The sequence below is a fragment of the Acipenser ruthenus genome, chromosome 48 (assembly GCF_902713425.1).
Source record: "Acipenser ruthenus chromosome 48, fAciRut3.2 maternal haplotype, whole genome shotgun sequence".
NCBI classification, from domain to species: domain Eukaryota; kingdom Metazoa; phylum Chordata; class Actinopteri; order Acipenseriformes; family Acipenseridae; genus Acipenser; species Acipenser ruthenus.
Genome location: NC_081236.1, coordinates 3532962 through 3555964, shown reverse-complemented (window position 1 = coordinate 3555964; position 23003 = coordinate 3532962). Strand labels below are relative to the sequence as shown.

The window sequence follows — 23003 nt, the reverse complement described above, 5'->3', positions numbered from 1 at the left end:
TAACGTTAATTACCTTTCTAATTTCTCTGTTACCCAAGTTTGGATTACCTCTTTCAGCACTTGCTATATACATTTTATTTCAGTTCACGCTTTCAAAGTTTGTCGGTACCATGCTCCCAGAAGCTGTTTCACGACCGGCTAGCAACAGCTGCAGAAGCTGCTATGTACAGTCATTACAGCAGAACTCAAGCAGGGATCTGTTAACATTAGCTAAAAACAAGGCAATACAATTGGCAACATTTTGAAACAGAATACGATTACTGTAGAATGTTGCCATTACAAGCATTGCATAATTAATTAGGGTCCTTATGTTTAACATGAAAATAACAGGTTTAAGACTGACAACACGTGTTAAGCGTCGACTTCTACTAGTAGCTAATGTATAAGATTTTTTGTGTACATAATATGCTATTCAATTTTTTTTTTTCTTCTTTTAATTAGGATTATTATAATTCAGGTTTTAGCGTTGCTGTGACTATATGGTACCAGCTTGGTTGCATGTTTGCTTCTGAATAAAATGAGTAATTTGTACACATACATTTTCAAATCCTGAATACAATATTTTCAATTTCTGCCAAGCACACAAATGTGTGCATGCTAAATGGCTGAAGTAACATATTGAAGGCTTTGTTTAGCCACTTTCTTTTGAGACCTGGGCTCTCTTTGGTTACCATACACAGTTAGAAACATACTGAAAATTAACACAACACGCTTCACAACTGAAGGTTGTAGGTTCAAATCCCACGTCTACCAGACCTTTTTATATTTATATAAAAAGTTTTGCGTTTTTTTGCCGGCAAATGTTCCATTTTAAAACAGAAACAATTTTTCACAATTTAATATTGTGATGTCTGTATCATTTATAAGTGTTTTCTCTAATTTCCACGTTGACAAAAACAAGTTAATGGTCATTAAAATCTGATGTCCTGTAACATACATACGTGTGGATAAAAGTGCCAGGGTTTTACAATTATTTTTTATGCCTGCGATGCGTGCGACTAGTCAATTTTTCTTTTTTTTTTTAAATCACTAAATCATTTAATACATGATAGACGTCAATAAGTGCGTTCCACTGTATACATATGCGAGGATAAAAGTGCCTGGGGTTTGCAAAAATCTGTAAAAACATATATATATCTGGAGAAGGCGATGTACATTTTTACCTTCCTTTGGCGACTTACTTCTGTAGGACAGGTGTTTACTTTTTTTCTACATTTCACGTAAGTGTTGAGATCTACAAATGAAATGTGGAATGGTGCTTTTGGCCGATTTATTTTTGCTGCGCCAATACCCTGAAAACATGTAAACTATCTATGCTGTACAGACAGTAGTAACTGGCAGTTCTCACGCGTCGCTGTAACCTGGCACAAGGAACTACCGTTCCTCTCGATATAAAGGCTATATATTACACTGAGCATCAAAATAAACTTATCATAACATTTACTATTTAAAAAAAATAATAAGGTATATAAATAATGGAATTTGACTACATGTTTTTGGTTTCTTTTTAATCACCCGATCATTCATCCTTGACCATGACATGCTTGGAGTGACTGTCTGAAGCAGATGCACTTAATCACCTAATTAGTGAGACAGATGATTGGACACTGGATATGGAATGATTTCAGCTTTTGGATTGCAAGCTTGAACAAAAGCAATAAGTTACGTTTAGTTATCCTGGTTTATTAAACGTGTTAAAGCAAACACGTTTCTTCTTGTTACGTACTGCACTGAAACGCAATAAAGTACATTGGCTCCAATGATACAAATGCATTGATGTTCCTGTTATTGAAAGACTGTTTGTGGTACTTCGTGGTAACGTTGTGGCAGGTAGGTACGAAACAGATTTTTCTAGCTTTTGCACCCGAGATACAAGCGGGTGGTAATACAGTACCAGCATATACACACACACAATACAATACAATAAAACAGTTGTTGTTGTTGTTGTTTATGTACACAAAAGGTTTAAATCGTGTTTCTAACAAAAGCCTTTTTTCTCTGCACTGTGTTACTTTTCTTTCTACGCAGCTGAAACGCTCACTTCACCGGCGCCTTTCAGTTTATTTATTACATTTTAAATTGAACCGGCCTTGTTCATTTAAACAAAGCCTGGGTACCCGTGCGTCGCAAACAACTCAACTTTAGTTAAAAAAAAAAAAAACTTACTTTTTTATCGTCCACGACAAGCACAGTGATGGAACAGGTATTATAATTCAAAATGGATGAGTCGGGTTTTTTTTTTTTTAACTTCTGAATGTTTGAAAAACGTCTCTGTGTTTAATATGCCTGCATGCGAGAAAGGTGAAGCTGCTTCGCTGGAGCCGCCTGGCTGATACATGTGCGCGCGTGCGCGGTCTCCATCCCTACAAAGACGCCCATTAGTATGGAGCGCCGTTTGTGCCAAAACGATTCATACTTAGATTAATTCGTCCATTCGTCCATCAGTTCACAAATTCATTCGTCAATTCGTTCCATTAATTCACAAATTAATTTGTCAATTGAAAAAATTAATTCGTTAATTCGTCCATCATAAATTAATGCATCATTATTATAGCATAATAATTTGCACATATTACCTTGCTAAAGCTAAAATGCAAAACTTGTTTAGAACTTTGAGAGTTTAGAGTGTCATAGTTACTATAGAATACACAAATGAATCCATATATGCTCTATTAAAAAATTAACTTGACCGTGACCTTTGACCCGTCCTTAAGGTAAAATGCAAAACTAGCTTATAACGCCTAACAGAGTACAGATAGGGTAATAATTACTATGGAACACATATAGTAACACATATATGCTCTATTAAAAAATTCCATATCCAAAAAATGTGTTTGCATTATGATTTATTTATATGTATTTATAAATATAACGGCGAAGGCGTATGTTTTTGTTATTGTTTTCCTTTAAATGTGTTCTGGCAGAGGCGCGGTTGGCAGCTCGTCTTCTGCCACTGCTTGATTTTTTTGAGGATGCAACATCGACAGTGGATAACTGCAAAGCATATGACATGGTTTATTTAGATTTCCAGAAAACTTCTGACAAAGTCCAACATAAAAGATGAATTCTCAAACTGAACGCAGTAGGGATTCAAGGAAATGCATGCACATGGATTAGGGAGTGGTTAACATGAAGAAAACAGAAAGTACTGATTAGAGGAGAAACCTCAAAATGGAGTGAGGTAACCAGTGGTGTACCACAGGGATCAGTATTAGGTCCTTTGCTATTCCTAATCTACATTAATGATTTAGATTCTGATATAGTAAGCAAACTCATTAAATTTGCAGACGACACAAAATTGGGGGGGGTGGGGGGTGGCAAACACTGTTGCAGCAGCAAAGGTCATTCAAAATGATCTAGACAGCATTCAGAACTGTGCAGACACATGGCAAATGACATTTAATAGAAGTGTAAGGTACTGTACGCAGGCAATAAAAATGTGCATTATAAATATCATATGGGAGATGCTGAAATTGAAGAAGGGAACTATGAAAAAGACCTAGGAGTTTATGTTGACTCAGAAATGTCTTCATCTAGACAATGTGGGGAAGCTATACAAAAGGCCAACAAGATGCTCGGATATATTGTGAAAAGTGTCGAATTTAAATCAAGGGAAGTAATGTTAAAATTTTACAATGCATTAGTAAGACCTCATCTAGAATATTGTGTTCAGTTCTGGTCACCTTGTTACAAAAAGGATATTGCTGCTCTAGAAAGAGTGCAAAGAAGAGCGACCAGAATTATCCTGAGTTTAAAAGGCATGTCGTATGCAGACAGGCTAAAAGAATTGAATCAATTCAGTCTTGAACAAAGAAGATCTGATTCAAGCATTCAAAATTCTAAAAGGTATTGACAATGTTGACCTAGGGGACTTTTACGACCTGAAAAAAGAAACAAGGACCAGGGGTCACAAATGGAGATTAGATAAAGGGGAATTCAGAACAGAAAATAGAACACACTTTTTTACAGAGAATTGTGAGGGTCTGGAACCAACTCCCCAGTAATGTTATTGAAGCTGACACCCTGCAATCCTTCAAAAAGCTGCTTGATGAGATTCTGGGATCAATAAGCTACTAACAACCAAACGAGCAAGATGGGCCGAATGGCCTCCTCTCGTTTGTAAACTTTCTTATGTTCCGATGTGCCTGAGATCAGGTGGAGAATGAGATGCATCTTAACGGTATCATTTGCTAGCGTAATTTCTGAATTTAGACACATATTTAAGCCAACACTACAAATAGTCTGTTTAATTGTCCAGTAATTAAGTATTTTGTTGAACAGGATAGGTTACTTACTGGTGGGAAAACATAAATCACATTTGTAGTCTATTGTTGCTCAAAGAGGCCAGGCTTCGGTGTGCTTGTGTGGACTGTACATCAAGAGGAGGGAGATATCCTGGAACATGATCCTCCCAGAAGAGTGAGTAGATCCCGCAGTTTTGAGTTGAGACTTGCTCCCTATTCTGATGATGTGATTTGTAGAAGGTACAATTTTACAGGAGCACAATTATTCACCTTTTTGGAGAACAAACATGTACTGAAGTTGAACTGCCAGAAACAAGGCTGACCCCGTATCAACTCAGAACAAATAAAAGCATAGGAGGGTTTTTTTTCATCCATTTAACAATTGTATTGTAATATAATTGTGGAGTGCTGTCCTTCTGTGCTATTTGTCATTTGTCAACCGTAAAGAAAAAAAAAAACTGGCAGTGTGAAACCTGTGTGGTTTATTTTGTTTTATTCAAACCCACGCCTCCAGAGAGACTGGAAGCATGGGTTTGAATCCCACTCTACCACCATATGTAAACTGGCTACACTCGCCACGGTTTGTTGCCCCTTTAAAAGCAGACCCAGGATTTGTAGTTTTAAAAGTGCTTACGCACTATTTTTAATAAGCAAAATAAACAAAAACCTTTGGAGCACTAAGTACACACTTATGCAGGTCCCCGACTAGCTCGCAGGACGGCTAAGCATTTTACCTGGCATAAATATAACCCCCCTCCCTGCTGTGTTACAACATGTATCTCAAAGCAGAATACATAGTACAAATTAAAAAAAAAAAAAAAAGTAAATTTAAATCGTTTTGAAAAAAAGGGACACACATGTATGGTTTCTTAAGCACTTTAATGTTTATATCTAAAAAAAGGACACCAAGATTCCATTGTAAAAAAAACCCACACAATTAAATAATGTTTTTATTGAAAGTCAGATATAGCAAAGCAAAAAAAACAAAAAAACAACAAAACAACAAAACCAAGTGGTACTGGTGCGCATTCCACTATAAAAAGCTTGGTACTTAACGGGTTAATTGTACCGTCAAGTCTCATTAGAACTCCGATTACACACGTCCTCATTACACAATTTAACAAGGTCCGGGTCTAGCACTGGTAAATAATATATATGTACTAAAAGGTAAATAAATCCCTTTCAAAATCTCTAGACCCAACCAAAACACATGTTCATTTCTATTATCGCTGCATTTTAGCCTATATTTTTGTGCTCTGTAATGACAGCTTAATCCATTAATAATAATTAATTGTAATTCGTCACAGAGTGTAAAACCTGTATGCCTCTCTGTACCTAAGATCCGTACACATGCTTGCTACGCTTGCATTAGTTGGGGTGTTTAAAAAGCAAGCTCAAATAAAAGCATGGACAATGCACAGTGCAAAGCTACACGTTGCACGATATTCAGTGATTCAGCCACAGGACATTATCATTTTTTTATTAGTTCTAGAAACGTGATGAATTTACAAGTCAAATCATCCAGCTGATTGCCCAGTAAGGACGGTGCAGTCTCGTCTCTGGATGCTATATACCGGGTCAGGATACTCGTTCCAATCAATTTATTTATTTTCAGATTAATCAAGTTTAAATGTAAACGCTGAAACTCATTTACCACACGAGTTACCGATTTCTCCTGACTCGTATATCAGATAAGCTGCGGAATAGTTTCCTTTCTGTATATTCCTGCTCCCAGGCACAGTCTGCATTGACACAGTTAAACTAGACATGTTCACATCACCGCCCACTTTCTCAAGTGCATCTTTACCATTTAAAATGCATGCTCTTAAAAGTGACATAGAAAAATTATTATTACACAGGGACTAATAATGCAAGATGTTTTTTTCCCCACTTGAATGAAAGTCCCATTGAACATGCACTTTAAGGTTTTTGTCCTCTGTGAATTCACTGGTGCTTTTGCCAGCCTCCTGAATCTAGGAAATTCTTCCCATAGTAAAAGCAGAGACACGGTTTCTCTCCTGTGTGAATTCGTTGGTGTGTTTTCAGCAGTCTTGAATACCTGAAAAACTCTTCCCACAGTCAGAGCAGAAATATGGATTTTCTGTGTGAATTCTCTGGTGTGTTTTCAGAGTTCCTGATTCCCTGAAACTCTTCCCACAGTCAGAGCAGTGATACACCTTCTCTACTGTGTGAATTTGCTGGTGTTTTTCCAGGTCTTCTGTATGCCTGAAACTCTTCCCACAGTCAGAGCAGGGATACGGTTTCACTACTATGTGAATTAGTTGGTGGCTTTTCAGGCTTCCATTATGTCTGAAACTCTTCCCACAGTCAAAGCAGCAATACGGTTTCTCTCCCGTGTGAATTCGTTGGTGTTTTTTCAGGTCTCCTGAATCTCTGAAACTCTTCCCACAGTCAGAGCAGGGATACGGCTTCTCTCCTGTGTGAATTCGCTGGTGTATTTTCAGGTTTTCTAAACGTCTGAAACTCTTCCCACAGTCAGAGCAGCAATACGGTTTCTCTCCTGTGTGAATTCGCTCGTGTCTTTCAAGGTCTCCTGAATCTCTGAAACTCTTCCCACAGTCAGAGCAGGGATATGGCTTCTCTCCTGTGTGAATTCGCTGGTGTATTTTCAGGTCTTCTGAACGTCTGAAACTCTTCCCACAGTCAGAGCAGCAATACGGTTTCTCTCCTGTGTGAATTCGCTGGTGTCTTTTAAGGTGTGCTGACTGTTTGAAACTCTTTCCACAGTCAGAGCAGCAGTACAGTTTCTCTCCTGTGTGAATTCGCTGGTTTATTTCAAAATGCCCTAACTGGGTGAAACCTTTCCCACAGTCAGGATATTCTCCACCGCCTGCCCTCGTTTTAGCTGATGGACTGGAACCTGGAAGATATGAACAGGAAAGAAAGTAAGTAAGCGGGGCTGCATGTTATGGCATGTGGCTAGGTGGTGGAGTGGATTAAAGCATGTGAATGTCAGCTATGGAGGCTTGCACTGGGTTACATCAGGTTAGAAAAGCAAACAAACTTAAATTCAAAGCAAATGTCAGTAAAGACTAATGCTGGTGAAACTGAGCCCTGAGATCAAAATCTACTTCAAAAGTTCTCCTACAACATTTCAGGTCTATTTCTATTCCGCCCCACCCCCAAAAAATAAAAACATTATATCTATATTTCAAGTTCACCAGTACTGAGTCCTGTCTTGAACTGGTTGGAGAGGTAGTGGAAAAACAAATACCTAGTAATCTAACCTACACGCTCCCTGCCTCTCAACCACACTGTGGATATCACGCAACCTAGAATGACAATGTCACAGCTACTGGGAGTCACTCGCCTGCTAGACTGCATTCTGAATATGACCGCCTGTCTTCCTTTCCACCTCCTTGCGTGCTGTTAGGAGAGCCTTCCTCTCCAGCGCCTTGCTCTCTCATGCAGACTCTCTCCAACACCACGCTACACTCCCGCAGGTGTACAGGCTCCAGCTCAGGGATGTTTGGTTTGAAGTCCTCAGATTCTTCCTTCCCTGGTTCCATGTGGTCAAACTCTACTGTCAGGGGCTCTTGTTTAATTTCCAGCACACAGGATTCTGTTTAGTAGCTGCTGAAAAAAAACAACAACATTACAACCACTCATTTAAACAGTGTTAATAAGGCCATTCAAGGGGCCGACAAAATTTGACCGTAATAACAGGGGTGGCTTTACTGTTGAAGGGACACAGAAATTTTAGTAATAAGCTTATAATGCCAACATTTACACAATTTAACCATTCCATATATTATTCATTTTAGATTTATAAGCTGTTTATATATATATATATATATATATATATATATTGTTTTGTAACAGTTACACACACAGACATGTGTGTGTCTCTCTATATATAGATAGATGATTGATAGATGACAGGATGGCCAGATGTTTCATACAGGGGTATCTTAGAAGTGCTCTAAAAATGTGAGCAAGGAATGAAAAAATGAAGCTTGGTTTTGTGGAAGCTGATTCACACGGGTACTGAATGAAATGGCTTGATGCGGTCCTTGCTTGGATAAATAAACAACCAAAATGAGCAAGATGGGCCAAATAGACCTCCTCTTGTTTGTAACATTTCTTATGTTCTGTACTGTTCAAATATTTTAGAAAGTAAAACAAGTAAACAGTATAATGCTAAACTAGACTAGCCTAACAGATTCACATACACTTTTTAAAAAAAAGTGATGTATTACATTGGGGAATACACACAAACATATTTATTCATTTTAAACACTATACATTCATTTTACAATTTTAGTGTTGGATATTTTGAAAATTACCACTTCCAAATATTTAAATACAATTATATATATATAAAAAAAATTCTGGCAAAGAACAGCTTCTAATAGTACTAACGCTGCGAACATTCAATAGTGAAAAATTCCAGTTAAATCATATTTAATGCTGTATTTCTAAAACAAACGGGCTATTAATGTAGATGCCTTCCTCATGTGCCAATAGAACAGAATTGTGTTTAAGCGTATTCAAGCCAAATGTCTCCATCAAAACAACGCCCCAATGCACCTTAAATAAGAACAGATGACATTTTACTAGTGAGAGGAGGCCATTCAGCCCACCATGCTTGTTTGGCTGTTAATCTTGCAAATAAAGTAAATTAGACAAAAGACAAGCCCTCTGGCTGCTATAGTAAACCATGTGCTTTTTATTGCTTTCATGCTGAACCTGCAGCCGTCTGCATTGGTGGACTTTTGCAGTGTGACTCGGAAGCTTCTAAAGGTCCTGTGCATTCCTCTGCAGGGGACGCGTCACGTTGATCCTGTTATCTAGGGAAACTGATCTGCTGCCAATGAAGTCTGTATTCATCCTGGTCTTTCCTCCACTCATGCATGTAATTTAAAACCCAGGAGGTTCACAGCTATCACAGGGCAGCAGTGTGGAGTAGTGGTTAAGGCCCTCGACTCTTGACCGGAGGGTCGTGGGTTCAATCCCAGGTGGGGGGACACAGCTGCTGTACGAGCAAGGTACTTTACCTAGATTGCTCCAGTAAAAACCCAACTGTATAAATGGGTAATTGTATGTGAAAATAATGTGATATTTTGTAACAATTGTAAGTTGCCCTGGATAAGGGTGTCTGCTAAGAAAAATACTAGTAATGATCTATGAGAGAGAGAGAGGGAGAGAGAGAGAGAGAGAGAGAAAGAGAGAGATCCACAGAAAGGCTTACTCTACCCACATACAGGATATTCCATTGGTTTGTATACATGTGGCTTTTTTTTTTTTGTTTGTTTGTTTTTTTTAACAAGCCCTGACAGCCCATAAGTATTGCACTTTAACTATTAGAACATTTACATTAGATGTAAAAACTGCTGTTAGAACCATGCTGCATGATTCGTTTATTAATAGTGCTATAATTACATTATACCAAATCACGTTTTTATTTACAACGAAGGGAAAACATAATGCATGTTTTTGCTGACTTTAGAAGCATTCGGGTGACACAGTATAGGTTCCCTTCATTGTACATAACGTGATTTGGTATAATTTAATTAACGCTATTAATAAAATTAAATCATGATTACAGCAGCAGTTCAATTATGTAAATATTTCATGTAATAGTTATAAAGTTCAATGCTTATGGGGCTGTCAGGTCTTGTTTTCAAAAGATATCGGCACGGACATTGTATACAAACCATTGGAATACCGTGTGTGTGTATTTAATAGAGAGAGAATACATGCATGTCTCCAGTCATATGTGGTTTTCACAATCACTTCGTCTTACTTTCTAGGCAAAATTGTAGATATGTATGCATTAGTACTGCCATAGCCTTGTTCTCCCTAGATTAGTACAAATAGTTAAATCAAGCAAACAAAACATCACTGAAAACGAGGCATACTTTACATTTAATAAACAAACAAGAACATGTTTTAAAACAGCACGGTGTCTAGATATCCTGTTTACAACCCACAATAATGCGCGCAAACAGTGTCGAGGAGGTTTGTAGTCTGTGTCGACATAAAGGGGTCCTGCTATTTACCCCAAAGTACCACAAAGCAGCACAACGTTACCAGAAGTACCCCAAACGATCCTTAAATAACAAACAATGCATTTTACTCTTACAAAATCATGCATTCTACATGAATATAACACATAAATATATAATTTGAGGCGACACACACACTTAATGCTTATTTCCATTACCTGTACAAAAAAAAAAAAAAAAAAAACACAAAGTTACGTTTAGTCGTCCTGGTTTATATAAACGTGTTAAGCAAACACTTTTCTTCTTGTGAAGTTCTGCACTTAAACACAATAAAGTACATTGGCTCCAATGATACAAATGCATTGATGTTCATGCTATTTAAAGACTGTTTGTGGTACTTCGTGGTAACGTTGTGGCAGGTAGGTACGAAATAGATTATTCTAGCTTTTACACCCGAGGTACAAAAAAGAACAATGGTAAATACAGTGCCGGTACACACACACTACAATAAAAAAGTTTGTTTTGTTTATGTACACAAAAGGTTTAAATCGTATTTCGGACAAAAGCCTTTTTCTCTGCACTGTGTTACTTTTCTTTCTACACAAACAAAACTTAAATTTGTGTACACTGCACTTATACATCTATTGAAACACACACATATATATAATTATGTCAGTTTCCAAGTGCCTTTTGATGGTGTAGGACACTGTACTCACCGACACCTTGGCTTTCTTTGCAATTTCTCTAAAGGAAAGACCTACACTTTTAAGGGTTATAATGGTCTGTCTGTCTTCCTTTGTTGATTGCCTTTTTCTCGCCATTATGAGAGCAATATACTACTTCCTGCAGTACAATACTGTCCAAATAATGCTTAAGAGAGTGTAGTAACACAGTCTGTTCCAACACTGCCTTTATACAGACAGAGGGTTTGTAAGTAATCAACAAAAGTTGGGACACCTGTAGGAACTGTTAGCATCAACTTTCAAGGCTTAATTTACTTCCATTGCTGCAGAACAGCTGTAAGTTGTTAACCCATTACTTGTTCCCTGAAAAAGGCCTTTTTGTATAACTCTGAAATGTACATTATTTTTCAGTTTTTGGTAACCTAAACTTTTTTTTTTTAACCTCTGGCAGTTTACCGCTTACTTTTGTACCATTTCAGGTTATTCACTGGACTTGAACTGCTTAAATTTCAATAAAAACTGGAAAAATGGGGGTGTTCTAAAACTTTTGACCGGTAGTGTGTAATTATTTATATATATATATATATACACACACACACACACACACACACACACACACACAGTGCCTTGCAAAAGTATTCAGACCCCTGACCAATTCTCTCATATTACTGAATTACAAATGGTACATTGAAATTTCGTTCTGTTTGATATTTTATTTTAAAACACTTAATAACAAAAAGGTGAATGTCCGACAGTGGCCCAGTCAAAGTCCTGATCTCAATCCCATTGAGAATCTGTGGCACTATTTGAAAATTGCGGTCCACAAGCGTCGTCCAACCAACCTGAACAACCTGGAGCAAATCTGCCAAGAAGAATGGGTCAAAATCACTCCGACACTGTGTGCAAAGCTGGTACATACTTCCCCCAAGAGACTTAAAGCTGTTATTGCAGCGAAAGGTGGCTCTACCAAATATTAATGTGTGGGGGTTGAATACTTATGCAAGCAAGATATTTCAGTTTTTTTATTTTTCTTAAATATTCCCCAACATAAAACCAATGTCACCTTACAATAATTGATTTTGAGTTTCAGTGTTTTAAAATAAAATATCAAACAGAACGAAATTTCAATGTACCATTTGTAATTCAGTAATATGGGAGAATTGGTCAGGGGTCTGAATACTTTTGCAAGGCACTGATTCATCTCAACAGCGCCTTTCAGTGTATTTGTTATATTTTAAATTGAATCGGCTTTGTTCATTTAAACAAAGCCGGGGTCTGCACCCGTGCGTCGCAAACAACTCAACTTTAGTTTAAAAAAAAAAACGTAACTTACTTTTTTTTTATCGTCCACGACAAGCACAGTGATGGAACAGGTATTATAATTCCAAATGGATGAATCGTTTTTTTATCTTCTGAATGTTTGAAAAACGTCTCTGTGTTTAATATGCCCGCATGCGACAAAGGTGAAGCTGCTTTGCAGGAGCCGCCTGTCTGGCACAACCGAGCTAGCAAATGTGCGCATGCGCACACACTGGCTGTGTTCCAATTCATGAAAAAGTGAAGATCGAAGGGCGGAAGTGGGCGGCGGCCATGTTAAGGGGTGTTCCAATCCGTAGTGAGCATAAAATGCTCCCTTCGAAGGGGCCTCCAAGTGGGCGTTCCCGAAGTGTACAAGCACTGTGCGCTTCTGCGGAAGAGATTTTCTATTTTATAAAATACCGACCAAGCATTGCGTGCTTAAAGACAGAGCGGGAAGATGGAGCTCAACAATATTATAATGTTTATTGTGTCATAAATAACTCTTATTTGATAAATACATTAATGTTCTAAATTCAATTGTCTTCTGGTTTTAATTTTAAATACATATTTTAATATTTATATTCACTTTTAATTTTGATTTGTATATTTACATATCTCCGTTGTATTAGTTAGTATTTGCGCATACTTTGCTGTTATTGAATGCAGAAATGTTAACTGGAATTACATTTTTAACTCTACGTGGGTTAATTCCGCCTGGTTTTAGTGTTTTCACTTTATTATGTTTATCTTAAATGACAACATGAAAAGCAAATGTTTTATTAGTGTTGTGTAAATGAATAGCTATAAGCATATATTTAAAAGAGCAGAATCTCTTGCACATACAAACGAAAGTAAGCTATGTTATTCTGTATAGATGAGACCTTGAGGAATAGTTTTGCTAACTAGTTGGCTATCTGTATTGCTAGATAGCTAGTTCTTGTGAAACAACTTTTTCAGCTCATTCATTTCAATTATTACAGGGACAGATGATGAAACCTCTAATTTCATTAGAATTAGGAGTGGGCGGGACGGTATGTTCACGGGGAAGAGGAACACCTCCAAGCTTGGCTGGGAGTAAGTCCATTTATAGACAATTACTCCCCTTAAAGATAATAATAAGCAATACACATATATGGCAAATATGGTATGAAATTCTGTATACAACTACTACTGTACTTCTAATGTTATTATGGTACTCGGTAAATCTAACAAGATTGATATGAATAATATTAATAAGTAATGTTATATTCTAGGGCAATAATAAAAGAACTGGAGTTGGAGGATAAAGTGTCTCCCAGCCAAGCTGCTAAAAAATGGGAAAACCTTAAAAAAATATATAAGGTAATGACATGTCAGGAAGCAGTGTAATTCTGTGGTGTAGGAATCAACCAACTTTCACTTTCAGAAATCTAGTATCTACACAATTACTTTTTTTATTTTTACAATGCATAATTACTATTGTTTATTTATTTTACTTGCAAGCAATATGCAAGCAATATGCGTTATGTGTTGTTAGTGTTTTATAGTTAAGCATAATGGCTGAATGTTGTTTTCAGTGGAATTAGAAGCTACCTAAAATGATTATTTGATTATTTAAGTTGACATTGTCATAATACTATTTTTGACATGTTATAGACTGTTACACACACAGCCATACAGATACATTATCTACTGTCACAGTGTCTCCATTACTTCTCTTGTAGGAGTTGAAATGCCCTCCAACAGGCACAGGGACAGAGGCAGGGGAGGCCACTGCTGCGTCGTGGCCGTGGTTCACCCTCATGGATGAGGCAATTGGGGGGAGCCCCTCTATTAGGCCTCCAGTCCTGATTGCCTCATCCGTCGAGGATGAATCACCAGGCACGTCTACAGCAGTGGCTTCACAGCAGACAACTAAAAGAAAAGAGAGGGCACAGGCAGGAAGACACTATTTTACAATTTCTAAAAGAGGAGTCAGAGAGGGAGGAGAGACGAGCAGAGAGGGAGGAGAGAAGAGAGAAGGCAGCCGAGGAGAGGAGTGAGCGCTTCCTATCTTTGAACGTTTAATTCAAAAACTTTAAATAACAAATATATACCAATAAAAAATACAATAATTAACATGAGGCTTTGGTTTATTCAATTCATTTTAAAACAAAATCAAAATTAACATTTTAAAACAATTAAAAACAACTATCAGTTAAACTATCATGTTAAATCATGTCAATGTTAAACTACTAACAAAACTATTTACAAGTTAAAATAAACACAGGGATTAAAAACAACTAACAAAACTATATACAATGAACACGGATTGGTGTAGGGATTTGGGGAGAGGGGAGCTCACAGAACTTAAAGGTAATCATGTTGCAGCAAGTGCTGGGGCATGAAAACTGGAGCAGATAGTTCTGCTGCCAGGGCTTCCCTGATTGTATTTCCATTTTCCTGCAGATGAGGTGGAACAGGTGCCATGTTGTCTTCCCCCTCAGTGGGCTCCGTCAGCAGGAGGTCGCCATGAGCCAGGATCACATTGTGCAAGATGGTACATGCTGCTATCACTTTTGGGGCAAATGATGGGTGAACTTCCAGGGCTTTAAAGAAAATGGCCCTCCATCGGGTTTTCATCATCCCAAAGGCTCGTTCTATGATGGAACGAGCCTTGGAATGATGGCGGTTGAAGCGGGCCTGAACCCTGCCTTGCACAGGCTCCTTGTATGGTGTGATCAGGCACACTGGCTCTTTCAGACAGGGGTACCCACCATCTCTCAACAAGAAGAACCCTGGTGGAGGGTACAGCCCCCTGGTGTCCACAGGGCTGTTCTTCAGTACCCTGGAGTCATGCACTGACCCAGGGTAACCCACAAACACATCCAGGAACCGTCCTGTGTGGTCACAAATCGCTTGGAGCTGAACAGAATAAAATAACTTGCGATTAAAATAGCACTGCACAGTGGCCTGGCCTGGAGCTTTAATGCGGACGTGACACCCATCAATTGCCCCCACAGCCTTCTGGAATGCTTGATGATTGGTGAGCCGTCCAAATCCCTCTCCCACCGTGCTGAGTTCCTCTTGTTTTGGGAGCCTGATTACTTGAGGAAGGATTTACATCAGCTCCTCCGCGATGTTGTGCACCGCTCTGTGCACTGTGGTCCGAGGAATAGAAAAGGCTGCTGCCACAACCCTGTAGGATGTTCCACAGGCTAGCCAAAACAAAAATAATTAAGACATCCAGCTGATGGCCCCAGCCGTGACGCCTCTCCCCACTGAGAAGGCCAAACAAGGCACTGAGCGACTCCCTTCTGAGGCGGAAGTGAGGCCGAGTGTCCCGCTCAACGTCAAAAAAGAGACGCAGAATTGGCACACTGCAGTTAAGCCTTGTGTAGCTTATGTAGCTCTGCAGACTAAATCCCTGAAAAGTGAATTTGATGACAGTGTTTAATTTTAAAACATTTTTTTTAATATTTAATATCTATATTCACTTTTAATTGTTTGATTTTTTTATTGTATATTTACATATCTCAGTTGTATTGGTTAATATTAGTAATTAGTATTTTGTTCAGCGTGTATGTTGGTATTGATGCCTTCTTGGCTGAGTCTCCCTTAAAAAGAGGAATAACAATCGGAATTACATTTTTAATACTCTTTATACGTGGGTTAATTCAGCCTGGTTTTACAGTTTTCTCTTTTATTATGTATATCTTCCACCTGGTTTAATAGACAGTATTATACATAGCATTTATTTACCATAGGACAATACTCATTATTATGATTATTACTTTATGATTTATTGGTATATCTTTTTGTAGTGAAGATCCAAACTAGATTCACTCCCCTATGAAACATGTATTATATTATATATTATACAGTACCATTGTACTTTCACACTGATAACATTATATCGTATTAGCTTGTTTTCAAAATCCAGTGGTACACAAGTATCAAGCCATGGTACATTTGTATATAGGGCTGCTCAGGTTCATAAATAATAATAATAATAATAATAATAATAATAATAATAATAATAATAATAAAACACTTCATAAAATCACACACACACTTACTTACTTACTTACTTACTTAATTAATTAACTAACAACTTACTTCTCTGGCCAACCTCATTAATGCCCCTGCACGACGACGGTGATAAGCTCTCCTTCAGATTGCAGATCCCATCTTCCGATTTTCATTTATTAAAAAATATAGCGATGGCTATTGCGGCTACAGCAATTATCTCTATTTTTTCTCTGCTCTCCAGTCTCGGCGCTCGCATTTCATTTTGAGCGCCAAGACTCTGGATAGCAGAGGACATTAAAATAAAAATAACTTAATTGATAAATAACTAGCTAACGTTTTTTTTTTTATTGTAGTTCTGCTAATAACCAAGTACCACCGCCCCCCCCCCCAAAAAAAAAAAAACAACACACACACTTTGCCATCCCCCAAAAAAGACACATGCACGCATATTACAGACAACACGAAAAGTAAGTCAATGTTTTATTAGTATTAGTATGCGCTTTAAAATGGATAGCTACTTTAAGCATAGCAATATTTAACAGCTCTCTTACACACACACACACACACACACACACACATATATATATAATATATATATATATACACAAAAATGACAATGACCTCCCGAGTTCACATCTTCTTGTCTGTACACATTTCCATTGCTGATTAATGATGATGCCTTTTCCTGGCTGTGAATGATGACGCTGAAGTGTGTTTCAACTGAAACACTTTTGCGATCACTACGCCCTATTCCCCTTCAAAGTAATCACTCCTGGAAGTGATCACTTTGAAGGGAAGTAGGGTGTAGGGGCGAGGTTTTGAAATGGAACACAGCCACTGACTCCACCCCTACAAAAACCTCCATTAGTATGGAGCGCCATTTGTTCCAAAACGAGGAGGCACCAAGGGGAAGTTGTGTTATACCGAAAATGAAGGTCATAAGTAACATGATTTGGCGGCCATACTGGATTTTTGATGAATTTTGGCCAATTTAAAAAAAATCTTCTTGTCCAAAACCGCTTATGGTACAGATGTGAAAATTGGGGCACATACTACATCTTTTTCACTGAAACCGTTATGCCGATTTAAGCAAAACCTTGCATACATAGCCTTGGCAAGGTTGTCTATCAAGTTTATTCAAAGCAACTCGCTACATAACAAAAAAACATGCCCCCCGTGAGCCAATCAAATTTGAGCTATGATCAAATTGCACATATGACTGCTAAAGCTCAAATGCAAAACGTGTTTAAAAATCCTTTGAGAGTTTAGAGAGTGTCATAGTTACTATAGAATACACAAATGAACCCATATATGCTCCATTCAAAAATTGCCTTAAGGTCAAATGCAAAACTAGCTTATAACTCCTTACAGAGTGCAGATAGGGTCATGGTTGCTATATAACAGTGTGACATGGTAAGGAGCCCTGCACATGAAAAGGGGGCAGGGCAAAGCCCTGCCATAAATCATTTTTTTTAGTTTAGTTATTTAAAAACAAAGGTATTTGTTGATTTATTTTAGAACTGGGTACCCCTCTGCCCCTGTGCAGTTTACTATTTTGTGTTTGTGTTTGTATTCTGATTTATTCATATGTATTTATAAATATAACGGCAAAGCCATATGTTTTTGTTATTGTTTTCCTTTAAATGTGTTCTGGCAGAGGCGCGGTTGGCAGCTTGTCTTCTGCCACTGCTTGATTTTTTTGAGGATGCAACATCGACAATGGATAACTGCAAAGCATATGACATGGTTTATTTAGATTTCCAGAAAGCTTTTGACAAAGTCCAACATAAAAGATGAATTCTCAAACTGAACGCAGTAGGGATTCAAGGAAATGAATGCACATGGATTAGGGAGTGGTTAACATGTAGAAAAAAGAAAGTACTGATTAGAGGAGAAACCTCAAAATGGAGCGAGGTAACCAGTGGTGTACCACAGGGATCAGTATTAGGTCCTCTGCTATTCTTAATCTACATTAATGATTTAGTAAGCAAAATTGTTAAATTTGCGGATTACACAAAAATAGGAGTGGTAAACAGTGTTGCAGCAGCAAAGATCATTCAAAATGATCTAGACAGCATTCAAAACTGGGCAGACACATGGCAAATGACATTTAATAGAGAAAAGTGTAAAGTATTGCATGCGGGCAATAAAAATGTGCATTATAAATATCATATGGGAGATAGTGAAATTGAAGAAGGGAACTATGAAAAAGACCTAGGAGTTTATGTTGACTCAGAAATGTCTTCATCTAGACAATGTGGGGAAGCTATAAAAAAGGCTAACAAGATGCTCAGATATATTGTGAGAAGTGTTGAATTTAAATCAAGGGAAGTAATGTTAAAACTCTACAATGCATTAGTAAGACCTCACCTAGAATATTGTGTTCAGTTCTGGTCACCTCGTTACAAAAAGGATATTGCTGCTCTAGAAAGAGTGCAAAGAAAAGCGACCAGAATTATCCCAGGTTTAATAGGCATGTCGTATGCAGACAGACTAAAATAATTGAATCTATTCAGTCTTGAGCAAAGAAGATCAATTCTAAAAGGTATTGACAATATTGACCCAGGGGACTTTTACGACCTGAAAAAAGAAACATGGACCAGGGGTCACAAATGGAGATTAGATAAAGGGGCATTCAGAACAGAAAATACGAGGTACTTTTTTACACAGAGAATTGTGAGGGTCTGGAACCAACTCCCCAGTAATGTTGTTGAAGCTGACACCCTGGGATCCTTCAAGAAGCTGCTTGATGAGATTCTGGGATCAATAAGCTACTAACAACCAAACGAGCAAGATGGGCCGAATGGCCTCCTCTCGTTTGTAAACTTTCTTATATTCCGATGTGCCTCAGATCAGGTGGAGAATGAGATGTATCATTTGCTAGTGTAATTTCTGCATTTAGACACGTATTTAAGCCAACACTACAAATAGTATGTTTAATTGTCCAGTAATTAAGTATTTTGTTGAACAAGATAGGTTACTTACTGGTGGAAAAACATAAATCACATTTGTAGTCTATTGTTGCTCCAAGAAGAGGCCAGGCTTCGGTGTGCTTGTGTGGACTGTACATCAAGAGGAGGGAGATATCCTGGACCATGATCCTCCCAGAAGAGTGAGTAGATCCCGCAGTTCTGAGTTGAGACTTGCTCCCTATTCTGATGATGTGATTTGTAGAAGGTACGATTTTACAGGAGCACAATTATTCACCTTTTTGGAGAACAAACATGTACTGAAGAGTTGAACTGCCAGAAACAAGCCTGACCCCGTATCAACTCATGAGTGCCTGAGCAGGATTCTGATGTTGGTGAGTTTTGCAGGATAAAAAAAAAAAAAACTCTTACAGCTGTGGCCAAAGATTTTGCATCACCCAATAGAATGAAGTAATTTTGCTTCGTAACGTTGAATGAAACCTGCTGAATAATGTTACATTAACATATTAAATTACATACCATAATTTGTAGTTTTCCATATACTTAACAAAAAACTGACAAATTGAAAAATGTGACATTTCAAAATCTAGCATGAAATACTTATGGCTTCAGGTAGACACTTTATTTTGTAGTTTTATTGATTAGATGATGTTAAATAAAATATTAAAATTATGTTCTTACAGATATTTGTATTTTTTTTTTTTAAATGGTCTCAATGCTAAAATTCTAGGTGATGCAAAACTTTCGACCATAGCTGTATTGAAAAAGACATTCGAGGCAAAGGGGACTGTTACTTAAAAGAAGTTGTACTTATACATTTCAAGCAATATGTAGCGTTTTCGAATCCAGTTTTGCTATTGCTATTTCGTATTGTGTAACAGGCAGGATTTTTTAATCTAACTATTTAATTCAGTCAAAAATAAACTTTTTGTTTGGTAAGGTGCACTGTATGAGAAACAGCTTTGAGATGTTATTGTATTTGAATGAACTGTGCCGGTTCTTGCAAACTGATGGAATACAGTAACAAATAAAAGCTTAGGCATATTTTTCTGCCATTTAACAATGAATTGTATTTTAATGTAATTGTGCAGTGCTGTCCTTCTGTGCCGTTTGTCATTCAAAATGAAAGTTTTAAACAGGATATTAAGAGCAAAATAACTGGAGTTTGACGCCCAAGCCTTCTATACTCTCGTGTGCCAACATTAGAGGATCCATTAGAGGAAGGCATGTGCATATAAGCTATATAAAAAGTAATAATTATTGTACACATTATCGTACACTGCACCTCTCACTCATGTTCAGCAAATTGTCTTGTAATTTGCCCAAACATCAATATTTTTCAACTAAACTTTCAGTACTGTAAGGTCCCCTCAGGTCACAGAATAGCATGTTTTATACATGTATCTCGAAGCAGAATACATAATAATAATAATAATAAAATAATACTTAATTTAAATAAAAGTAAATCATTTTGAAAGAAAAAAGGGACACATTTGTATGGTTTAAGTACTTTATGTTTATATATAAGAAAAGGACACCAAGATTCCATTGTAAAAAAAAAAAAGATTTTAATAATTTTTTTCTAGGAAGAGAGTCAGATACAGCCAAAAAAAAAAGAAGTGGTCTTGGGGAGCATCCCACTAAAAAACGCTTGGTCCTTAAAAGGGGTTAAATTGTACAGTGAAGTCTCATTAGAATTCTGATTACACAAACATCCTCATTTACTAAAAGGTAAATAAATCCCTTGCAAAATCTTTAGACCCCCCCCCCCCCCCCAAAAAAAAACACACACATGTTTATTTCTATTACCAGACTGCATTTTAGCCTATATTTTTGTGCTCTGTAATGATAGCTTAATCCATTAATAGTAATTAACTGTAATTCGTCACAAGAGTGTAAAACCTGTATGCCTCTCTGTACCCAAGATCCGTACACATGCTTGCTACACTTGCATTAGTTAGGGCAGTTTAAAAGCAAGCTCAAATAAAAGCATGGACAATGCACAGTGCAAAGCTACACGTTGCACAATATTCAGTGATTCAGCCACAGGACATTATCATTTTTTCATTAGTTCTAGAAACGTGATGAATTTACAAGTCAAATCATCCAGCTGATTGCCCAGTAAGGACGGTGCAGTCTCGTCTCTGGATGCTATATACCGGGTCAGGATACTCGTTCCAATCAATTTATTTATTTTCAGATTAATCAAGTTTAAATGCTAAACCCTGAAACTCATTTACCACACGAGTTACAGGTTTCTCCTGACTGGTACATCAGATAAGCTGCGGAATAGTTTCCTTTCTGCATATTCCTGCTCCCAGGCTCTGTCTGCATTGGCAGAGTTAAACTAGACATGTTTGCGTCATCGGCCACTTTATTATTATTATTATTATTTATTTCTTAGCAGACGGCCTTATCCAGGGCGACTTACAATTGATACAAGATATCACATTACTTTTACATACAATTACCCTTTATGCAGTTGGGTTTTTACTGGAGCAATCAGGGTAAAGTACCTTGCTCAAGGGTACAGCAGCAGTGCCCCCCACCTGGGATTGAACCCATGGCCCTCCGGTCAAGAGTCCAGAGCCCTAACCACTACTCCAAGTGCATCTTTACCATTTAAAATACATGCTCTTAAGAGTGATATAGAACAATTATTATTAAACAGGAACTCATAATGCAAGATGTTTTTCCCCCCTGGATGAGTGAAAAGTCCCAATTGAACATGCGCTTTAAGGTTTTTGTCCTTTGTGAATTCGCTGGTGTTTTTTCCGGTCGCCTGAATCTCTAAAACTCTTCCCACAGTCAGAGCAGCAATAAGGTTTCTCTCCTGTGTGAATTCGCTGGTGTGTTTTTAGGTGTTGTGACTGTCTGAAGCTCTTCCCACAGTCAGAGCAGAAATATGGTTTCTCTCCTCTGTGAATTCCCTGGTGTGTTTTCAGCTGTCTTGAATGCTTGAAACTCTTCCCACAGTCAGAGCAGCAATACAGTTTCTCTTCTATGTGAATTCTCTGGTGTTTTTTCAGATCTCCTGAATGTCTGAAATTCTTCTCACAGTCAGAGCAGAAATACGGTTTCTCTCCTGTGTGAATACGCTGGTGTAATTTCAGGTTTTCTGAATGTCTGAAACTCTTCCCACAGTCAGAGCAGCAATATGGTTTTTCTCCTGTGTGAATTCGCTGGTGTTTTTTCAGAGTTCCTGATTCCCTGAAACTCTTCCCACAGTCAGAGCAGGAATACGGTTTCTCTCCTGTGTGAATACGCTGGTGTCTTTTCAGGTATTCTGACATTCTGAAATGGTTCCCACAGTCAGAGCAGCAATATGGTTTTTCTCCTTTGTGAATTCGCTGGTGTGCTTTCAAATTTCCCGATTCCCTGAAACTCTGCCCACATTCAGAGCAGCGATACGGTTTCTTGCCTGTGTGAATATACTGGTGCTTTTTCAAGTGTTCTGAACGACTGAAACTCTTTCCACATTCAGAGCAGCGATACGGTTTCTCTCCTGTGTGAATTCGCTTGTGTTTTTCAAGGTGTGCTGACTGTCTGAAACTCTTACCACAGTCAGAGCAGAGGTACGGTTTCTCTCCTGTGTGAATTCGCTTGTGTGCTTTTAGAATTCCCGAATCCCTGAAACTCTTCCCACAGTCAGAGCAGCGATACAGTTTCTCTCCTGTGTGAATTCGTTGGTGTTTTTCAAAATGCCCTAACTGGGTGAAACCTTTCCTACTGTCAGGATATTCTCCACTGCCCATCCTTGCTTTAGCTGTGGGACTGGAACCTAGAAAATATGAATAGGAAAGAAAGTATGAGGGGCTGCCTGTTATGAAATGTGGCTAGGTGGTAGAGTGGATTAAAGCATGTGAATTTAGCTGTGCAGGCTTGCAT

At 37.9% G+C, this 23003-nt stretch overlaps 1 protein-coding gene across 1 annotated transcript in view; it reads right to left on the bottom strand.

Moving 5' to 3' along the window:
- LOC131721174 (zinc finger protein 729-like) overlaps positions 1-23003 on the bottom strand; it is a 48057-nt gene that overhangs the window by 13906 nt on the left and 11148 nt on the right. The window contains exons 3-8 of the mRNA XM_059014496.1: positions 21854-22896; positions 14718-15078; positions 13888-14088; positions 7576-7833; positions 6290-7125; positions 2167-2271 (exon numbers count right to left, since the gene is read on the bottom strand). Of these exons, the coding sequence (XP_058870479.1) occupies positions 2167-2271; positions 6290-7125; positions 7576-7833; positions 13888-14088; positions 14718-15078; positions 21854-22896 (2804 nt within the window). The remainder of the gene's footprint in view (positions 1-2166; positions 2272-6289; positions 7126-7575; positions 7834-13887; positions 14089-14717; positions 15079-21853; positions 22897-23003) is intronic.